This window comes from Oryzias latipes, chromosome 10, assembly GCF_053564925.1.
Source record: "Oryzias latipes strain Hd-rR chromosome 10, Olatipes_Hd-rR_3.1".
Classification (NCBI taxonomy): Eukaryota; Metazoa; Chordata; class Actinopteri; order Beloniformes; family Adrianichthyidae; genus Oryzias; species Oryzias latipes.
In genome coordinates this window covers 2,428,503-2,445,966 of record NC_136246.1, presented here as the reverse complement: position 1 = coordinate 2,445,966, position 17,464 = coordinate 2,428,503, and the positions used below count along the sequence as shown (strand labels likewise).

Below are 17,464 nucleotides of genomic sequence, written 5' to 3'. Positions count from 1 at the left end.
ATGTAAACTATGGCTAAAGGTTTGATGACAATTATGTAAAATGGAAGTTACACCTTTTTTGTTTGATTGCAAGAGACTGGACAAGATTCACATTTATACTTTTATTGTTCATATTGTAATTTGTTGACAGACCATGTCATACCAACATAGAAAAAACCCACTGCAAACAGTAACACTAAGGGAAAAAAGATAGGACAATATTCTGTCCAACAGTACAGGCAGTGCAGTAGAAATTGGTGTGGTCTTCCTACACCTCTTGTCGTTCCTGTATGTTAGGCCACAAATTCTCATCCACATCAGAGTGAATATCCTCTCTTGCAACGCAGCGAAATATGTTTGTCACATTTTGACAACTTGGTCAACCATTTTGCAGTTAATGACTTATACGATGAACTAATGACTAGGTGTTTTGAGGAGTAAGACTATTGCACAGTGAACTATATAATACATTTTGATCAACATGACATAAACAATTGATAATGTAGCAAAGAGCAGAGAATTGTACATAATCATTTGCATGGATGTACCAAAGCAATTGCAACTTGTTCAAAGAAGTGAGAAACTGCTTATATGATGTGCACAAGTGACATCATGATGTGAAGATTGAACAAATAGTTTTGGGAATTTCATTCTGATCTCAGAATTGTACTAAAGCGACTGAGAAAAACTGTAAGACTACAAAGTACTAATTAACAGACATTCATCCACAGGTAAGTCTACTGATTCCTTTAAAAGGTGTCCAGCAAACAGGTATACACCATAGAAAAAGTGATCCAAAATTGAAGAAAGATGGAAGTGCAACCATCATACAGAGACGTCCTGGCTGTCCATGGAAGCTGACCTCTCAACAGGAGCGTCTTTTGATGAGGGTTGAAGGGTTGAAGAGAATTGCCATGCAAGTTCACTGCATGCTAAAGCAGTAGAACGCCAAACTGGAGTGTTTCCTGTGACACACTGCACTTCTCTTGATATCTATATATCTATAGATATAGATATAGATAGATAGATAGATTCAGATAGACAGACAGACAGAGAGAGAGAGAAAGAGGGAGAGAGAGAGAGAGAGAGAGAGAGAGAGAGAGAGAGAGAGAGAGATAGATAGATAGATAGATAGATAGATAGATAGATAGATAGATAGATAGATAGATAGATAGATAGATAGATAGATAGATAGATAGATAGATAGATAGATAGATAGATAGATAGATAGATAGATAGATAGATAGATAGATAGATAGATAGATAGATAGATAGATAGATAGATAGATAGATAGATAGATAGATAGATAGATAGATAGATAGATAGATAGATAGATTCATCATTCATTCATCTTCTAAACCAGTTTTTTTGTCAGGTGATACTAGTCTGTCACAGGGCCAAAAATCACACACCCATTCACTCTCACATTCACATCTAGGGACAATTTAGAGTAACCAATTAACCTATGAGGCATGTTTTTGGATGTTGGAAGGAAGCCGGCGTCCCCAGAGAAATCTCCTGCTACACGGGGAGAACATGCAAACTCCACACAGAAAGGTCCCTCGTTTGTGTTCTGTTGTGAATCGGGAGCAGATGAAAAAAGGCCATTTAAAAAAGCTTGTGGTGGTTGGGTACAAACTACAATCGGTAGCTACGCATCCACTTGCAGACAAGTAGATCCATTCATGTCTTCATTTTCCTCATCCTGCGCTGGCATCTGGCTCAAAACTGTACGGCTGGATAGGTTTAATATTACTCACCATTTTTGTTGCACCTTAGGTTGGAGTTGTGAAATGCTGCAAGCTAGCAGAACAGACAGTGTAAACAAAGGGATGATGCAAAGTGAGCCTTATTTCTGAGACAACAGTCCTGCGCACAACTAGGAGGTGAATTTCTACTGTCACTCTGCAGAAACTATGTCCTAGAAAATGACACAGCTTTTTTTACATTTTGGCTAAAAATGATGTAATAATAATGAAAAGAACACTGGGAACGCATTGACAATGGGTCGGAAGATGATTGGAGTGGAAATGTGCCCAGCTCTATTTCCTACATGGACGGGTGTTGTCATGGAGAATGAGTTTGTTTTAAGTCTTTATTCTTTATTGTGGGAAAAACTATGCATGCCTTTATTTCTTCTTTCTTAGATTACTGCAACACTCTTTTTCCCTGTTTTAAGAAGCGTTCCCTAAATCATCTTCAGCTCATCCAAGCCTCTGCAGCAAGGCTTTAAACAGGAACCAGTGAACGGACTCACATCCCTCCTCTGTTGTCTGCTTCACATTAGTTATCTATTCAATTTGGAATTGGTTTTAAAATAGTACTTTTAGTTTTACTAGCCCTGTACGGTCAAACCCCGACGTACATCTCTGAGCTTTTAACTCCAAACTCTTCGACCCGGTCTTCCAACATCTCATAAGCGTTCCAAAAACCTGCTTTAAGACTGAAGGAGATCTCTCCTTTCAAGCCGTTGCTCATCTTATTTGGAACTCCCTGCCATTGTCGCTGTGTCAGATTGACCCCGCTGAGTGTTTTAAATCCCAGGTCAAGATGTTTGTATTCAGGAGAGCTTTTAGTTGATTTTAGTCCTTCTTTTTTTATTATGTTTTTACTTGTACGTTTACTTTTGTTGGACTTGACCACCTTTCTGTGTTTGGGTTTGATTTTATGCCGTCTTGTTGTTAATCACTTTGTGATTTGTTTCTGTGAAAATTGTTATAGAAAAAAAGTTATTCAATTCTATATTTTTCTATTCTAAAGTGGGTAACGGATCTTCAGGTCCATGAAGTTGTCCCAGTCGTTGTTGTTGAACCATAAAAGACAAGCTGTTCTTCTGTAATCCATGAGATCTGACCAGCTCTTCACTTTGTGACATTCAGGTCAGGCCAGCACCTGGCAGTAATACCCCACCCACACACACACAAACAGGCATATAATATTTGTATATTTCAATATAAAGAAGACTACAAACTTAACGTTTTTTCTCTGCTTTTAAAACTGTGGTTTTAAAATAAAGTTACAGAAGCTGTAGACTACACTAGTGTCTCTTCTAGGGATTGGACAACAGTGGTCCAGTTCCAGTAGTCTGAATGGAGAAGAGGGGGTTTGAAAGGTGACTGCACCAGCCTGGCAACTACAGTCAGACTGAATGCGGGTCATTGTTGCTGTTTGTAAAAGCTATGGAGCCACTCGAGCATGTAACACTCACTCCCCAGCCCCCAGAGTTAACCCACATTCTGGTGCACTGTACATAAGTGTTCTTCAACTGCACTGAATCTGCATCCTGAGGGAAGAGTCGTGTGTCATCAGGATTCTGGTCAAACATTACAGTATTTGAAAGCCTAAGTCCAGAGCTGTCAAACATAAATCAAAGGCACACACCCAAGAATTTGCCATGCAGTTTTGCCCTTACTAACCAAGCTGGGAGGGAGCAGAAGACCCAGAGGACCCTGGAGACCGGCACAGGGGGGCCCAGATTTGGGGCCCCTTCTGACTACATATATAGGCAGCAGCGTGAAGGGTCTCTCCCAAGGACCCACACTGGATTTAGCCCATTGTGACCCCTGGAAAACAAACCAGCCAACTGTGCCCTCCTGCCAGTTAAACAAATTACTATAAAATACCTTATACATGAAAGGGTAATTACATCCAGTTTTCCAAAGCCTGCTGTTATCAAACCAAAATGAAAAGGCCGAATCCAAACTCTTCCCCTACCCCTATGGCTTCTCTCTACCCCTACATTTTGCCCTCCAAGCAGAGAGTTATGTCTTCAAATACAGACGACACTACCCTACCCTACCCACTTAAGTCTTTATTCACATTTACACACAAATGTTTGTGCTACAGAGCACACCCATATGAAGAAATTTGTTTCTCTTTTGCAGCACAGCGCTACATGGATTACCTTACCGGCAGAGGAATGTCCATTTCTAAGTCCCTATGGTTTCCCCTTAGCCCTCCTGTTATGTTCATTTGTGAGGAACAGAGATGATGTTCCTGGGTCAATTTGACCCAGTGCATGTTTTATTAATTAAAAAATGTCTGAAACCCAGAAAATCCTAACAAGCAGTGTGAATATATCATCAATAACTCCATTACTAATTATTCTTTCAAAAATGTAGTGAAATTGTGTTCTTTACCTCTAACAGGAAGTGGTTAAATTATTAGATCATTCACTCATTTTTCTTAAAAATGCATATGTTCAAACTTTTTTCAAATTTCATACTACTATATTACTTTTAAAAGACTAACATATAAAATACAATAGTTTTACAAAACATTGAAATGTAATCTTGAATTTTTTTTTACATACATGCACTGTTAACCATAAAAAAAAAAAAACAACAGACAAGCAATTGCAATATGAAGTTGTGTGTGTGTCTGTACATATACACAGCACAAGAGTGACCAGTCATCACACTGTGCTTTGTGCAAATTCATTCATACTCGACTGGTGCACCTGGCTGTCCCCCCAACTCCATCTGAATGAAGCTTGTCTGCTGGACTTTATATATGTAGTTGTAGAGTAAGATAAATTAATTCCTCTTTATGAGTTCTGGTAAATCGCCTGTCCGTCCTGGGGGAGGATCCCTCCTTCATGTGGACACCCCTGAGGTTTCTTAGTTTTTTCCGGAATCCGTTTTTTTTATTAGGAGTTTTCGTACCGCGAAGAAGGGTCTAAGGGCAGGGATGCCAGTTTAGTTTAGTCAGTTTGTTAGTTCAGTTTAGTTTTTTCCTATTGAATTCTATGTATTCATGATCCTTTTTATTTTATGTTTCACTTTTTCAATTACCGATACGAAGCCCGTCGAGATGACTGTTGTTGTGAATTTGGGCTGTACAAATAAAATTGAATTGAATTGAATTGAATTGAATTAGATTGGATGAATTGACATAATCACATGAGTCAGTGCCATCTTAGTGGGCCCTGGCACTGTCTTTATTCTGTTTTCTGCAGACAGGTTTGTCTGACGCATATTTGGGGATGAAGACCAATGTATTTCACCATTCTTTGACATGACTGTCTTGCTTGGAGGAACAGGAATAACTATTCCCTCATCTGGTTCAAACTCAGAATCATTAGAATCAGAATTTAGCTCAAGATAGTCTTCTTCTGATCATGATCAGTGGTGACTACCAGAACCTCCTGGATTGTCATCGTTCTGCTTTGGTTGCTCATTTTGTAAATGTCTGCCTGAAAGAGTGTAATGTTGGAAGGATTCCCATGCAGAGAATCTTTTATATGTTTTGCCCCTCCCCTGTTGAGTGTCCACTGAATGTGGGTTGAGTTTTCCCGCTAGAACATAAATGGTTCCTATCAAAATTCATAACAACTATGCACCTGTGTGTGTGTATTTGTGTGTGTGTGATTGGGTTGAAATATGTCTCACAGCTGCAAATAAAGAAAAACTAATAATAATAAGAAATCCTTGTACCTCAAGTTTGACTGCCGGGTCAAATTGACCCGAACAGTATCCATGTGATATAAACATGCAGGGGGGGGGTTGCACATATTTGAGATGAACCATTTTCACAATATATGTTGATTACGCCAATTAAGGCAAGCAGAAGAAGTTTCATGCTGAAAAAATACTTTAAACTATTTTTCCTAGATGTTCAAACTTTAAAACGGGTCAATTTGACCCGGAACATAACAGGAGGGTTTTAAAAAAAAGTTCGGACACCATTACAGCTTCAAATGCCCCTACAAGTGGAGGGGTAGGAAGACGCCGTAGGGGAAGGGGAAGAAGTGGGATTTGGCCCAATAGTCAAAAATTTGAGAAAACTTCAAGGTTTTTTGTTTTTTTATTGAATAATATATACAGTAGTGATACAATGATACAAATGATAGATGATACAAAAAATAACTGGAGTTACAAAAAGGAATCCTGGAATGATCTTGAGGATAAATTGTTCATTACCAATTTAAATTCATTAAAGTCACCATCTTTTCAAGATGTGACAGCTGAACATGGTCACGTCATACTTTCTACGATAGAAAGAAAATATTCTTGAGAAAGTTCTTTTCAAATCTCCTGCAGAATTTTCCATAAATGTTTGGTCATTGAGGGTTTCTTTGACGTCACCCTTTGACGTCCAGTTCAGCCTGAACCAGCTTTGAGAGCAGCTCAGTGTTCAGGTCTGCAGTCTGTTCTGACCCCTCCATGTTTTCAGGTTTACCATCTTGTTCTTGTCTACTTCTGGTAGAGCTCGGTTTGATGTTCTGGGTCATGGCCTTGTTGTAAGATGATCCACTGACCAACATGATGCACACCACTCTGTAAATTCACTGACCCTGGATCCTACAGAGCAGCACAACATCATCAAAATTCCTTCTGCACGTTTGACATTTGATATCACACGTGGTAGATGTTTTTGACAACATTCAAAAGTTCTGTATGATGAAGAACAGATGCTATTTTTACATTTTAATTCCATTTAAAATATTAGTCATGCCTTTATTGCTACAGCACTTCGTGTTTTTTCCCAAATAAAAAGGTGTAGAAATAAAGGTGTATTATTTTGATATAATCAGAGTTTTACTAGTCTGCATTTCAAAATTACCAACATATTATCAACTCGCTGTTTAGAATAGGATCCTTTAGCTTCATTGAAACTTAAGTCTTTTTGTTGTTGTTGTTTTGTTTTGTTTCAAGTCTTCATATTTGCAGAAGGAGTTTTATGACATGTTATAGTTTGATTGTTTTCAGCTGAACAGACTGTTCCATAGTTGTGAAGCTCTGTGCAAAGCGCCTGGCTTTCTTTCAAAGAGTCTTTGTTTAACAGCAGATTCCAGAGAGCAGCAGAGGCAGAGCAGAGTGCAGCACAGGGAGGGAGGTGGGCAGGAAAAAGAAGGGTAACAGAGGGCAAAAGAGAGGAAGAGGAGGAGCACAAAGAGAAAAAATGATGTTGATTTACTTTAAAGGACAAACACCATGAGTCGTCAATGCAGAACTATTACAGGTTTATGAAATCAGACAAAATGACTTTGAGACTGATTTAGGAATTTCAATAGTTATTAGTGTCAAAAATAAAAATGATTAAAAAAAAGCACCTGAGTGCTTCCACATGTAGAACCAGATAAAGTTTGGACATCTGAGAAGATCTTAAAATGATGTTATAGATAGATAGATAGATAGATAGATAGATAGATAGATAGATAGATAGATAGATAGATAGATAGATAGATAGATAGATAGATAGATAGATAGATAGATAGATAGATAGATAGATAGATAGATAGATAGATAGATAGATAGATAGATAGATAGATAGATAGATAGATAGATAGATAGATAGATAGATAGATAGATAGATAGATAGATAGATAGATAGACTTTAATAATGGTTATTATGGATATGTCCAACCCAAAGGAGGCCCCACAGGACTACATACAAACACACCATGCACCGCACACTCCTCAAAAAGTGTCTCACTCCACAGAGGATCAAACATTCTCATTGGGCCACATGTCTACAGCAGTAATTTGACAATCCAAAGTAGTACTTGTAATTTTCCTGAAATGAACTGAGTTTAACTGGTCTGTTTGTTTTTTGGTAATTCTTCTTTTTTGAACTTATGAAAGCGATGTTTTTGATTGAAACCAACAGACACTATTGACTTTGATTCTAGCAATGTCCTAAGTATGAATGCAGAAGGCGTAGATCATATTTATAAATGCTGCTCACAAGGCTGTGAGGAGCAGCTGCATAGCTCCATCATGACATGCACACACGCTGTCAAAGAAATCCAGATGCACAGAGAGGACGCATGCATTTTAAACAATGAGTCAACTCTGCATTGATCTAAACCTTCCCAGTGGCATCTGAGTCAGTTCTTTTGTTCTCCTTTTTCTGCAAGTCATATTACATCATCCACAAAGCTTCTTATCCTGCTGAAGCACTTCAGCCAAGGACATGTACTGTTACACAAGTTTCTGTAGAATCTGGTATTGAATGTTTCACCATCATGTCTCTGCAGTCAGTTTCAACATGCGTACAATAAATAGACACATGCACTCATTCAGATTTACAGCACCATGGTAGCTTTGAGGCATGAAGACAGAGAATTCAGTGGGGACGAAAGTGAGTCATGGAGACAGCTTAATATTATGGGCTGTCGTTCCCTTGATGTTTCTCAAGCTAATTATGCCTTGTAGTGAGCCACTCAGGTCTGTTTGAAGGGTGCAAGAGGCTCTCTCAGAACACTGTGCTTCACATTTAACTTGAATGTGTTTACACCAAGAAAAATCCGACGATTTGTTTTCAAAATGTACACAGCATTTAGAAGTTGTTGTTAATCATTTTAACACATTCAGTCAGGGGGTCGCTAGAGCGAATTAGCTTTCACTGAGTCACACATTTGGTTTGGCAGAGTTTTCTTCGCCGTATGTCCTTCCTGACACAAACCCTGTATTTTATTTGAGCTGGGGACCAGCACAGGGGGACCCAGGCCCGGGCCGCCTTGTGGCTACATAGTTAGGCAGTAGGCAGTAGCATGAAGGGTCTTGCCCCTGGTCATCCACGTGCCAGCCCTGCACCTAACAAACTGAGCCATGCAGCCTCTGGTTGAGTAGGAAGTAAAAGGGTTATAACTCCAGAATCTTCTGCCTGCAGGTGTTGTTTTGTAAAGAAATGTCTGGAACTATTCAGTTATTAACTTATCAAAAATGAAGCATGCAATCTGGAACGGAAATTGTTTTTAGGAAGAATAGCATCTCAGTACTATGTGATTTTAGCTGACATGTAGCAGGAAAAGACCTCCAAGCCCTCCAGTCCTCTAGCATGCAGTCTGAGGACCAGGCTAAGCAACATTAAAGGAGAAACATTTATCACCTGAGTTTCTATAATTACAGTACAGAGGTATAAAGCTGACCATAGCCAAGTTGTACAGGTGCTGTTTCTGCTATAATATCTTTTGAAGGAACTACTGCCCCCTATTGGTGATGGCATGTCCCCTCCTCCTCTGCAGAGAACCTTACTGCCTAGAAATGGCTAGAACATCTCCAGGGGTCTGTCTCAGCGACAGAAGGACCCAGCTGAAGGCTGGTGATCATTGTTTTGTTCATGTTTGTCTCCCGCTTACAGGATTGGGGTGTTGTGTTCATATGCTGCCAACCAGAACCTGAGCTCACAGGTGAAGAATATTCGACGGCTGGTCAACAGCAACATGAGAGACCTGCACACCTTTGCTAATGACACACCAATGGTAAGACTACCACACAGGAGAACAACTGCTTCATTTCAACTACAGATTGTCTCAAAAAAGCTTCTGAATTGACTACAGTGTCTTTTGGGCTGGTGAACTAAAGCATGAAAACATTCTGGTTTTGCTTAAATAGTGTGTTATTAGAATATTCAATCCAAACATATTTAGACTATCTGTATCTTCTTTTTCCTTTTTTGTGTAACATTTGGTATGTGGAAGGTTTGCATCTGTTATTGTGCAGTTTGTTCTTATCTGCTTTTGAAAAGTTGCTTGTGTTTTACGAGTTATTTACAGCTCTCCTTCCAACTCTTAAAGTTTTTTTTCATTTTACAGTTTCTCCATTTTTTTTGGCTTATATAAAGGAACACGTTCATTAGTAACTCCCTGTCCTGTCTCTTGCTTGCAGCAAATTGATTACCTAATATCTCAATATGCAACAGCCAAGAAGAAAGTCATCTATGACCTAAATAGTAAGTAGGCCTTCTTGTTGCCCCTGATTGTGAAATAAGAAATGATTAGTTGAGGTCTTACACCTCAGTGTGTATGAATGTAATCTATAGTCTTGTCTTCTTGTCATAATACATTTATTCTATTCATAGGACATTTAGTTTGTACTTTCATCTAAAAAAAACAAATTCTAATTTACTTTTTTTGTAGTTATGGATAAAGAAGAATATAATCAAAAGGAAAAAGATTCAGAACATTTTTTTAACTCTGTTAAAATGTTGCTGTGTTTTCAAAAGATATAGGTCCACTGCTGGGGGGCAGGATACAGACAGAGCTGCATAAGGAAGTCCATCCTGCCCTGGACCAAGTTCTTAATATGGCCGGAGGTACATCCACTCTAAAATGATTATTTTTCCCATCAATCTGTCAGAAACAGCAAAGTTCAATCTGTTGTGAGCAGAGAACAACTCAGCATAAATAGCCAAACACTAATATCTCTCATCCGCTCATATTTTATGCTTTTTTTCACAAAGTGAAAATCCAGAGAGCCATCAAAGGTAACAGTACTTCAGTGCTTGACCAAAGACCCACAATCCTCTGATCCCTGACCTTGTGAACTTTGTTATTTGCTCCAGTTGTTTTCTTCCTCAAGCACTGGAACTACCAAGCCCCAGGTCATGCCTTTGAAACAACAGGCTAAAACTGCACTATGCAATGTCTTACTTTCTAGGTATGGACTTAAATGAAATTGCATTATGACTAAGTAACATCAGTTTTACATTAGGTCTCCAGAACAGGACTCACCTTGATGTGGTGCAAGGTGCAAGAGGTCATTTTCAGAGCGGGATGTGATAGATCTGCTCATTCGTATGCTGGTTTTCTTTTTACTCTCGAATGTAGCATACCGGTATACGCATATGATGCACCTTGACAGATGAATTTGGATTTTTCAAAACAAAGATTTGTGATTGTTTTTCTATCCACATTTAGCCTAGTGCAGTTTTAAGGCAAATGTGTTTTAAATCTTTCCAAACACCTGTAAACCAGCATGAACGTGTGTGTGTGTGTGTTCATATGTATATATATATATATATATATATATATATATATATATATATATATATATATATATATATATATATATATATATATATATATATATATATATATTAAAAAACCGCCCCTCTCACCCTCATTGGGTGGTTTCTCCTCCAAGCTGGGGTCCTCTACCAGAGGCCTGGGAGCTTGAGGGTCCTGCAGTGTCTTAGCTGTTCCTAGCACTGCGCTTTTCTGGACTGAGAGGTCTGAGGTCTTTCCAGGTATCTGTTGTAGCCACTCCTCCAGCTTGGGGGTTACTGCCCCGAGTGCTCCAATTACCACAGGCACCACTGTCACCCTTACTTTCCAGGCTTTCTCCAGTTCTTCTCTGAGTCCCTGGTATTTCTCCAGTTTCTCATGTTCCTTCTTCCTGATGTTCCCATCACTTGGTACTGCCAAATCCACCACAACGGCTTTCCTCTGTTCTTTATCCACCAATACAATGTCTGGTTGGTTCGCCATTACCATCCTATCAGTCTGGATCTGGAAGTCCCACAGGATCTTTGCCCTCTCATTCTCTATCACCTTTGGAGGTGTTTCCCATTTTGACCTTGGGGTTTCCAGTTCATATTCTGCACACATGTTCCTGTATATTATTCCAGCCACTTGATTGTGGCGCTCCATGTATTTCTCGAGCCGACTGAAATCCCAGTGTCTTACTGTAGATCCTGGTGGTGTGGATCAGGGAGTCAATGTCACAACCTGAGTCACCATAGCTAGTCCTGTTGAGTAGTTTTCAAGGTTTTGATGTTGACCAAGTTTTAAAAATTTGAATAAGTACCATAAGACAATGAAAGTATAAGACAATTAATTATTTAATTCCGGCAAAGTATTGGCTGATGAACCTGTTTTCTATACGTACAGTGTATATTTTGGGAACTGGTCAACTCTTGCAACAGTAATGAATGTGAAGCAACAAAAAGTTAACGGGTAAACAGGGGTTGGTTATGTATTAATTGACAACAATTTAAAAACCTTTTTTGCATTAAAAACTCTGCTTTACTTGGCTGCTGGAGCCTATCCTGCATACTAATCAGTAAAGGTAGGGTACACCCTAGACAGATTGCCAGTCCATTGTAGGGCCATTTAAATCTAACACATTTTTACATTTTTGGTTAATAACTGGTACCACCAACTGTTAAAATGTTTTCTTTGACAGTGAAAAAGCTGCAAATGAAGTTCTTGTGTCATGTTATATTTTTCTGTGTGACATGTCCAGCTCTTTTGTCTGATCTCCACCTCTGTCATTCCAGCCATGCGAGAAACCAAGGAGGCCCTGGAGAATGTCAGCGTGTCCCTTGTTGTCCTCCAAGAGGGAACTGGGAAACTCAGCTCTGACCTGAGCCAGGTCCGCAGCAGCATCAACAGAACCCTCAGTGACCCAGACTGCTATGATGAAGAGTCAGACGCCACCACAGTCCAGCTCTGCCACAGCATCCGCCAGTCACTGCCACAACTGCAGATTGGTGCAAATTTCACACGGGTAAAAACTGACTGCAACATTCTACACCTGATAACGAGCAGCAAGCTGCCCAGAGAGGAGCTTTCAGTCTCTTTCCTAGAGAAAGGGATTTGCATTTTTATTCCTACTCCCTGTGACAACCGTTTTATTGACTTCTGAAAAAATCTTTTTAATGAGATTTACTTTTATGTGACCTGACAAATTTCTGAAAAACAACGGGGGAATGCAGAAATGTACTGTGTGTTTTTCAGCTGCCCAACGTAAACTCTCAGCTTGAAAGAATAAATGGAGTGGTGAAAACAGACCTCAGTGCTGTTGTCCAGAGGGTGAGTCCTGAAGTCCCTCAGCTGAGCTCTCTTCTAAAACTTTTTACTTTTATAAATATATAAATGTCATATGTCACAATAAATAGTGACATGAAATCAAAAACCTTTTGCTTTTGTAATGAAACATTTATAAAAAATTGCAAATATGTATTTATTTAATTGTGATTAATCAAATATTTTTCCTCTCTATGTATTACTTCAGACTCAAACTGTTTTTGTTTTCTTAGGGCTTCTCCTCTTTGAACGACACCCCAGACATGGTGATGGAACAGACGCGAAGTGTTGTCGACAGTAAGTTTTGATTCTTAACAGCAAACAGGAACCTGTGTCCTCATTAAGGAGGACAGGCAGGCTTTTGCAGTGTCTTGTAAAACTGTCTAGACATTCATTTTTTGGTCTTCATTTGTTATATAAAAAAATATGACCCTAATTCCTAATGTTGAGTCATTTAATCTTTCCTTTGTCTTCACTCTGACCATTCTTTAAAAAAACAGTAATGACCTGTTTTGTCTGTCAGGTGTGCAAAGTTTGATGGATGGGATTGGCAACAACATCAGCACCTTCTCCAAAGTATTTCCTGTTCAGAGTTTCCTCTCCAACTACACCATCTTCATCAGCCATGCACACGCCAAGATCGAGGACTGCTACCCAGAAATTGACAAAATTGACTTCTACAGGTATTCTGATGTGTGGATCCAAAATATTTGAAGAATTTTACTTTGAAAAAATATTTTTAGTATTTGGTCTTTACATTTCAACGCTGAAACAAAGGAGGGCCCAAGATGTCCATCAAAATTACGTTAGTGGTCTTTCCCTTTTGTTTTACATCTGTATTTCAGTGATTGGGAAAACAGAAGAGACTTTTCTTCTTGGCTGTCCTTTGACAGGAAAGCATTGAGGCTCAGGATGAGAAACCACCAAAACAGCAAACAAAACTACCTGTGATGCTATTGAGAGGCCAACTTTCTTAAAAAAAAAGAGAAAATACAAACAGGCCATCTTGAGTGCCTTAAGTCACAGAGCTCTTGGGGAACTTTGGTACATTGCATGGAGGACACAAGATGCTACTTTAACATTTGACAGTGTATTTGTCTATGTCTGAGTGTTCACACAAGGGTTGATTTGTAACGAGTCAGGCAGTGTGGAAAAAGTCATGGTTCAGCAAAAAACTTGAGTACTGAAAATGGACAAATTCTTCTGGACTAAAATGAAACTTCAGCAGCTTATAGGCATAAGGGCATAAGTACAGACTTGAAAATAAGACAAACTGCTCAGAAACAGTGATGAATGGATGGTAAATGGCGTATACCTATATAACACTTTTTCTACCTACAAGGCCCAAAGCGCTTTACAGTCCATTCACTCAGTCACACACACACTGGCGGCTCCGCTGCTGAACACTGGTGCCAACCTCCCACCAGAGGCAAGGTGGGGTTCAGTGTCTTGCCCAAGAACACTTTGACTCATGGGCGTGCAAGGCGGGAATTGAACCTGCAATATTACGATCATGGGTTAACCGCCCTGACACTGCACCACGGCCTCCCCTAGATGATGATGGATGGATGAATGGATGGATGGATGGGTGGATGGATAAAGGATGAATAGATGGATGGGTGGATGGACATTTTTAAATGAGTTCTAAAATAACAGAAAGCTCTCTGAAATTACTACATTTCTATTTAATGGTGTGCTTCAGAAATAAAGTTAAACTTGGTGGGAGTCAGAAGTCGATGTGTTCATGTGTGCACGGGTTCATGTGTACATGTGTGCATGTGTTCATGCTTTCATGTGTTCACGGGTTCATTTGTTCATGTGTGCATTTGTGCATGTGTTCATGTGTTAATGTTTGCATGTGTTTATGTGTGCATGTGTTTATGTTTGCATGTGTTCATGTGTTCATATGTTCATGTGTGCATGTGTTCATGTGTTAATGTTTGCATGTGTTCATGTGTGCATGTGTGCACGTGTGCATGTGTTCATGTGTTAATGTTTGCATGTGTTTATGTGTGCATGTGTTAATGTTTGCATGTGTTTATGTGTGCACAGGTTCATGTGTTTATGTTTGCATGTGTTCATGTGTTAATGTGTTCATGTGTTCATGTGTGCACAGGTTCATGTGTTTATGTTTGCATGTGTTCATGTGTTAATGTGTTCATGTGTTCATGTGTGCACAGGTTCATGTGTTTATGTTTGTATGTGTTCATGTGTTCATATGTTCATGTGTGCATGTGTTCATGTGTTAATGTTTGCATGTGTTCATGTGTGCATGTGTGCACGTGTTCATGTGTTAATGTTTGCGTGTGTTTATGTGTGCATGTGTTAATGTTTGCATGTGTTCATGTGTTCATGTGTTAATGTTTACATGTGTTCATGTGTGCATGTGTGCACGAGTGCATGTGTTCATGTGTTAATGTTTGCGTGTGTTTATGTGTGCATGTGTTTATGTTTGTATGTGTTCATGTGTTCATATGTTCATGTGTGCATGTGTTCATGTGTTAATGTTTGCATGTGTTCATGTGTGCATGTGTGCACGTGTTCATGTGTTAATGTTTGCGTGTGTTTATGTGTGCATGTGTTAATGTTTGCATGTGTTCATGTGTTCATGTGTTAATGTTTGCGTGTGTTTATGTGTGCATGTGTTCATGTGTGCACAGGTTCATGTGTTTATGTTTGTATGTGTTCATGTGTTCATATGTTCATGTGTGCATGTGTTCATGTGTTCATGTGTTCATGTGTGCACAGGTTCATGTGTTAATGTTTGCATGTGTTTATGTGTGCACAGGTTCATGTGTTTATGTTTGCATGTGTTCATGTGTGCATGTGTTAATGTGTTCATGTGTTCATGTGTGCACAGGTTCATGTGTTTATGTTTGTATGTGTTCATGTGTTCATATGTTCATGTGTGCATGTGTTCATGTGTTAATGTTTGCATGTGTTCATGTGTGCATGTGTGCACGTGTTCATGTGTTAATGTTTGCGTGTGTTTATGTGTGCATGTGTTAATGTTTGCATGTGTTCATGTGTTCATGTGTTAATGTTTACATGTGTTCATGTGTGCATGTGTGCACGTGTTCATGTGTTCATGTGTTAATGTTTGCATGCGTTCATGTGTTCATGTGTTCATGTGTGCATCGGTTCATTTGTGCATGTGTTCATGTATTAATGTTTGCGTGTGTTTATGTGTGCATGTGTTCATGTGTGCATGTGTTCATGTGTTCATGTGTGCACCACAGGTGGATAGGCTGCATTGCCCTGTGCTGCATGGTGGTTTTGGTGTTGGCCTTCAACTACCTGGGACTCCTGTGTGGCACCCTGGGATACGACAAACACGCCTCGCCAACAACACGAGGATGCATCTCCAACACAGGAGGAACTATGCTTATGGCGTAAGTTTAGCATACAGTCCATTTAATGCGTTATGAACAGGATGTTTTTACCCCTGCTTTTCCTGACATTGAAAATCCAAGAATCCACAGAATTTCTGCTTCTATGTATTCTTTAATAGAATGTGAAATAACATACAGTATATTTAATTTAAACATTTGAAATGAAAGAAAACACATACCAGAACAAACTGTAAATTGCCATTTTGGGCAGAATTAACGGAAACTTAAACATTTGTGTCATTTATTCACCCAGCACAAATAACAACCATACATTCTGAATACAATCAGACAAAATACTATTTCACTTTGAATATCCTGATTTTGTTTCGGTTTATTTGAGCTTTTACAAGGTATGAAACTAAAGTGTACCAAACAAATTCTGCTCCTCCATCTTTAAATGCACTTTTTCTGTAAATGTCTGTAGTGTTTTCACAAACATCCCTGTTTGGCTAAATGTTTCTCTTTCACCTTAAACCAGGGGTGTCAAACTCATTTTGGTTCGGGGGCCACATTCAACCCGTCTGATCTCAAGTGGGCCGGACCAGTAGCTTAAAGGCAAAATAACAGCTTTGTTTTTGTTTTTTTACTCAATTAGAAAACATGCCTCAACCAACATGGTAGCCTAATCATTTCTTATTACACATCCATTCACAGAGGCCAATGGATCTTAAATAAAATTAATTTCACTTTAAAAAATATTGGTTTATTCAATTTTATACAGCCTGAATATTTTAAATCTGACACTGAAGTGATCCTGATAATAAATTCAAGAGGGGCTACAGAAAAAATGAAACATCTTCCTAAAATGTAAACATCCATATGATGACAAAATTACACAAAATTAAACTTGCAAACATTTGTGAACATAAGAGTTTGGAGTTAACCTCCTTTCTCTCCTGAAACTTTACAAGACCGTCAATATCAGGATTCAAATCTTGCGCAGAAACACATTTACTGTCATTCAAGTGTGCAAAACACAATGAAATGTCCATTATTATTATCAGTCATTATTATTAGAATCTTTTCCTGGTTTCTACCTGCCTTCTTCCTGACCTTTGATGGAAACGCCATCAGTGACCAAAATTACTTCATGTGACCAGTTCACTTCAACATCGTCCAGCACAGTAACTAGAGAGCCGACTATGTCATCAGTTGTTCTTGTGTTCAATAGTGAAATTACAATAAATGACTGGATTCCTCCATATGGCTGCCCATGTTTCCTCAGAGATGTTGGATCTGATCGTAATTCCTGACAGACTCATGTTTAAGGTCGACTGCTTTTTGGGAACAAGACTACTGCAGCCTTCAGCATTTTTCAATAAGTTCACCATCAGAAAATGGATTGGATGTTTGCTCCAACTTGTCTGCAATAAGGTAGCTAGCTGTCACTGCTCCATCACTGACGTCACGGCTGCAGTAAATCCAGATGGTTATTTATCGGTCCAGCTAATAGTTGCTAAATCTTTTTTTTTTAAACTGCAAATGGTGAAACTTTTCTTTGTGGAGAGTCTCATAGTGGTGCTGAATGTTATATTCTTGGAGAACCTGTTGATGACA

General features: G+C 39.0%; 1 protein-coding gene across 21 annotated transcripts in view; it reads left to right on the top strand.

Annotated features, from left to right (window-relative positions):
• Window positions 1–17,464, top strand: part of prom1a (prominin 1a) — an 89,445-nt gene that overhangs the window by 52,126 nt on the left and 19,855 nt on the right. For 12 of the 21 annotated variants that reach the window (XM_078953829.1, XM_020701719.3, XM_078953822.1 and 9 more), the window contains 9 exons: window positions 9,068–9,188; window positions 9,595–9,658; window positions 9,932–10,021; window positions 10,169–10,192; window positions 11,987–12,216; window positions 12,447–12,521; window positions 12,749–12,812; window positions 13,039–13,198; window positions 15,755–15,907. In XM_078953829.1, the coding sequence (XP_078809955.1) occupies window positions 9,068–9,188; window positions 9,595–9,658; window positions 9,932–10,021; window positions 10,169–10,192; window positions 11,987–12,216; window positions 12,447–12,521; window positions 12,749–12,812; window positions 13,039–13,198; window positions 15,755–15,907 (981 nt within the window). The remainder of the gene's footprint in view (window positions 1–9,067; window positions 9,189–9,594; window positions 9,659–9,931; window positions 10,022–10,168; window positions 10,193–11,986; window positions 12,217–12,446; window positions 12,522–12,748; window positions 12,813–13,038; window positions 13,199–15,754; window positions 15,908–17,464) is intronic. The other 9 variants (XM_078953830.1, XM_078953831.1, XM_023959473.2 and 6 more) reach the window with 1 other exon arrangement.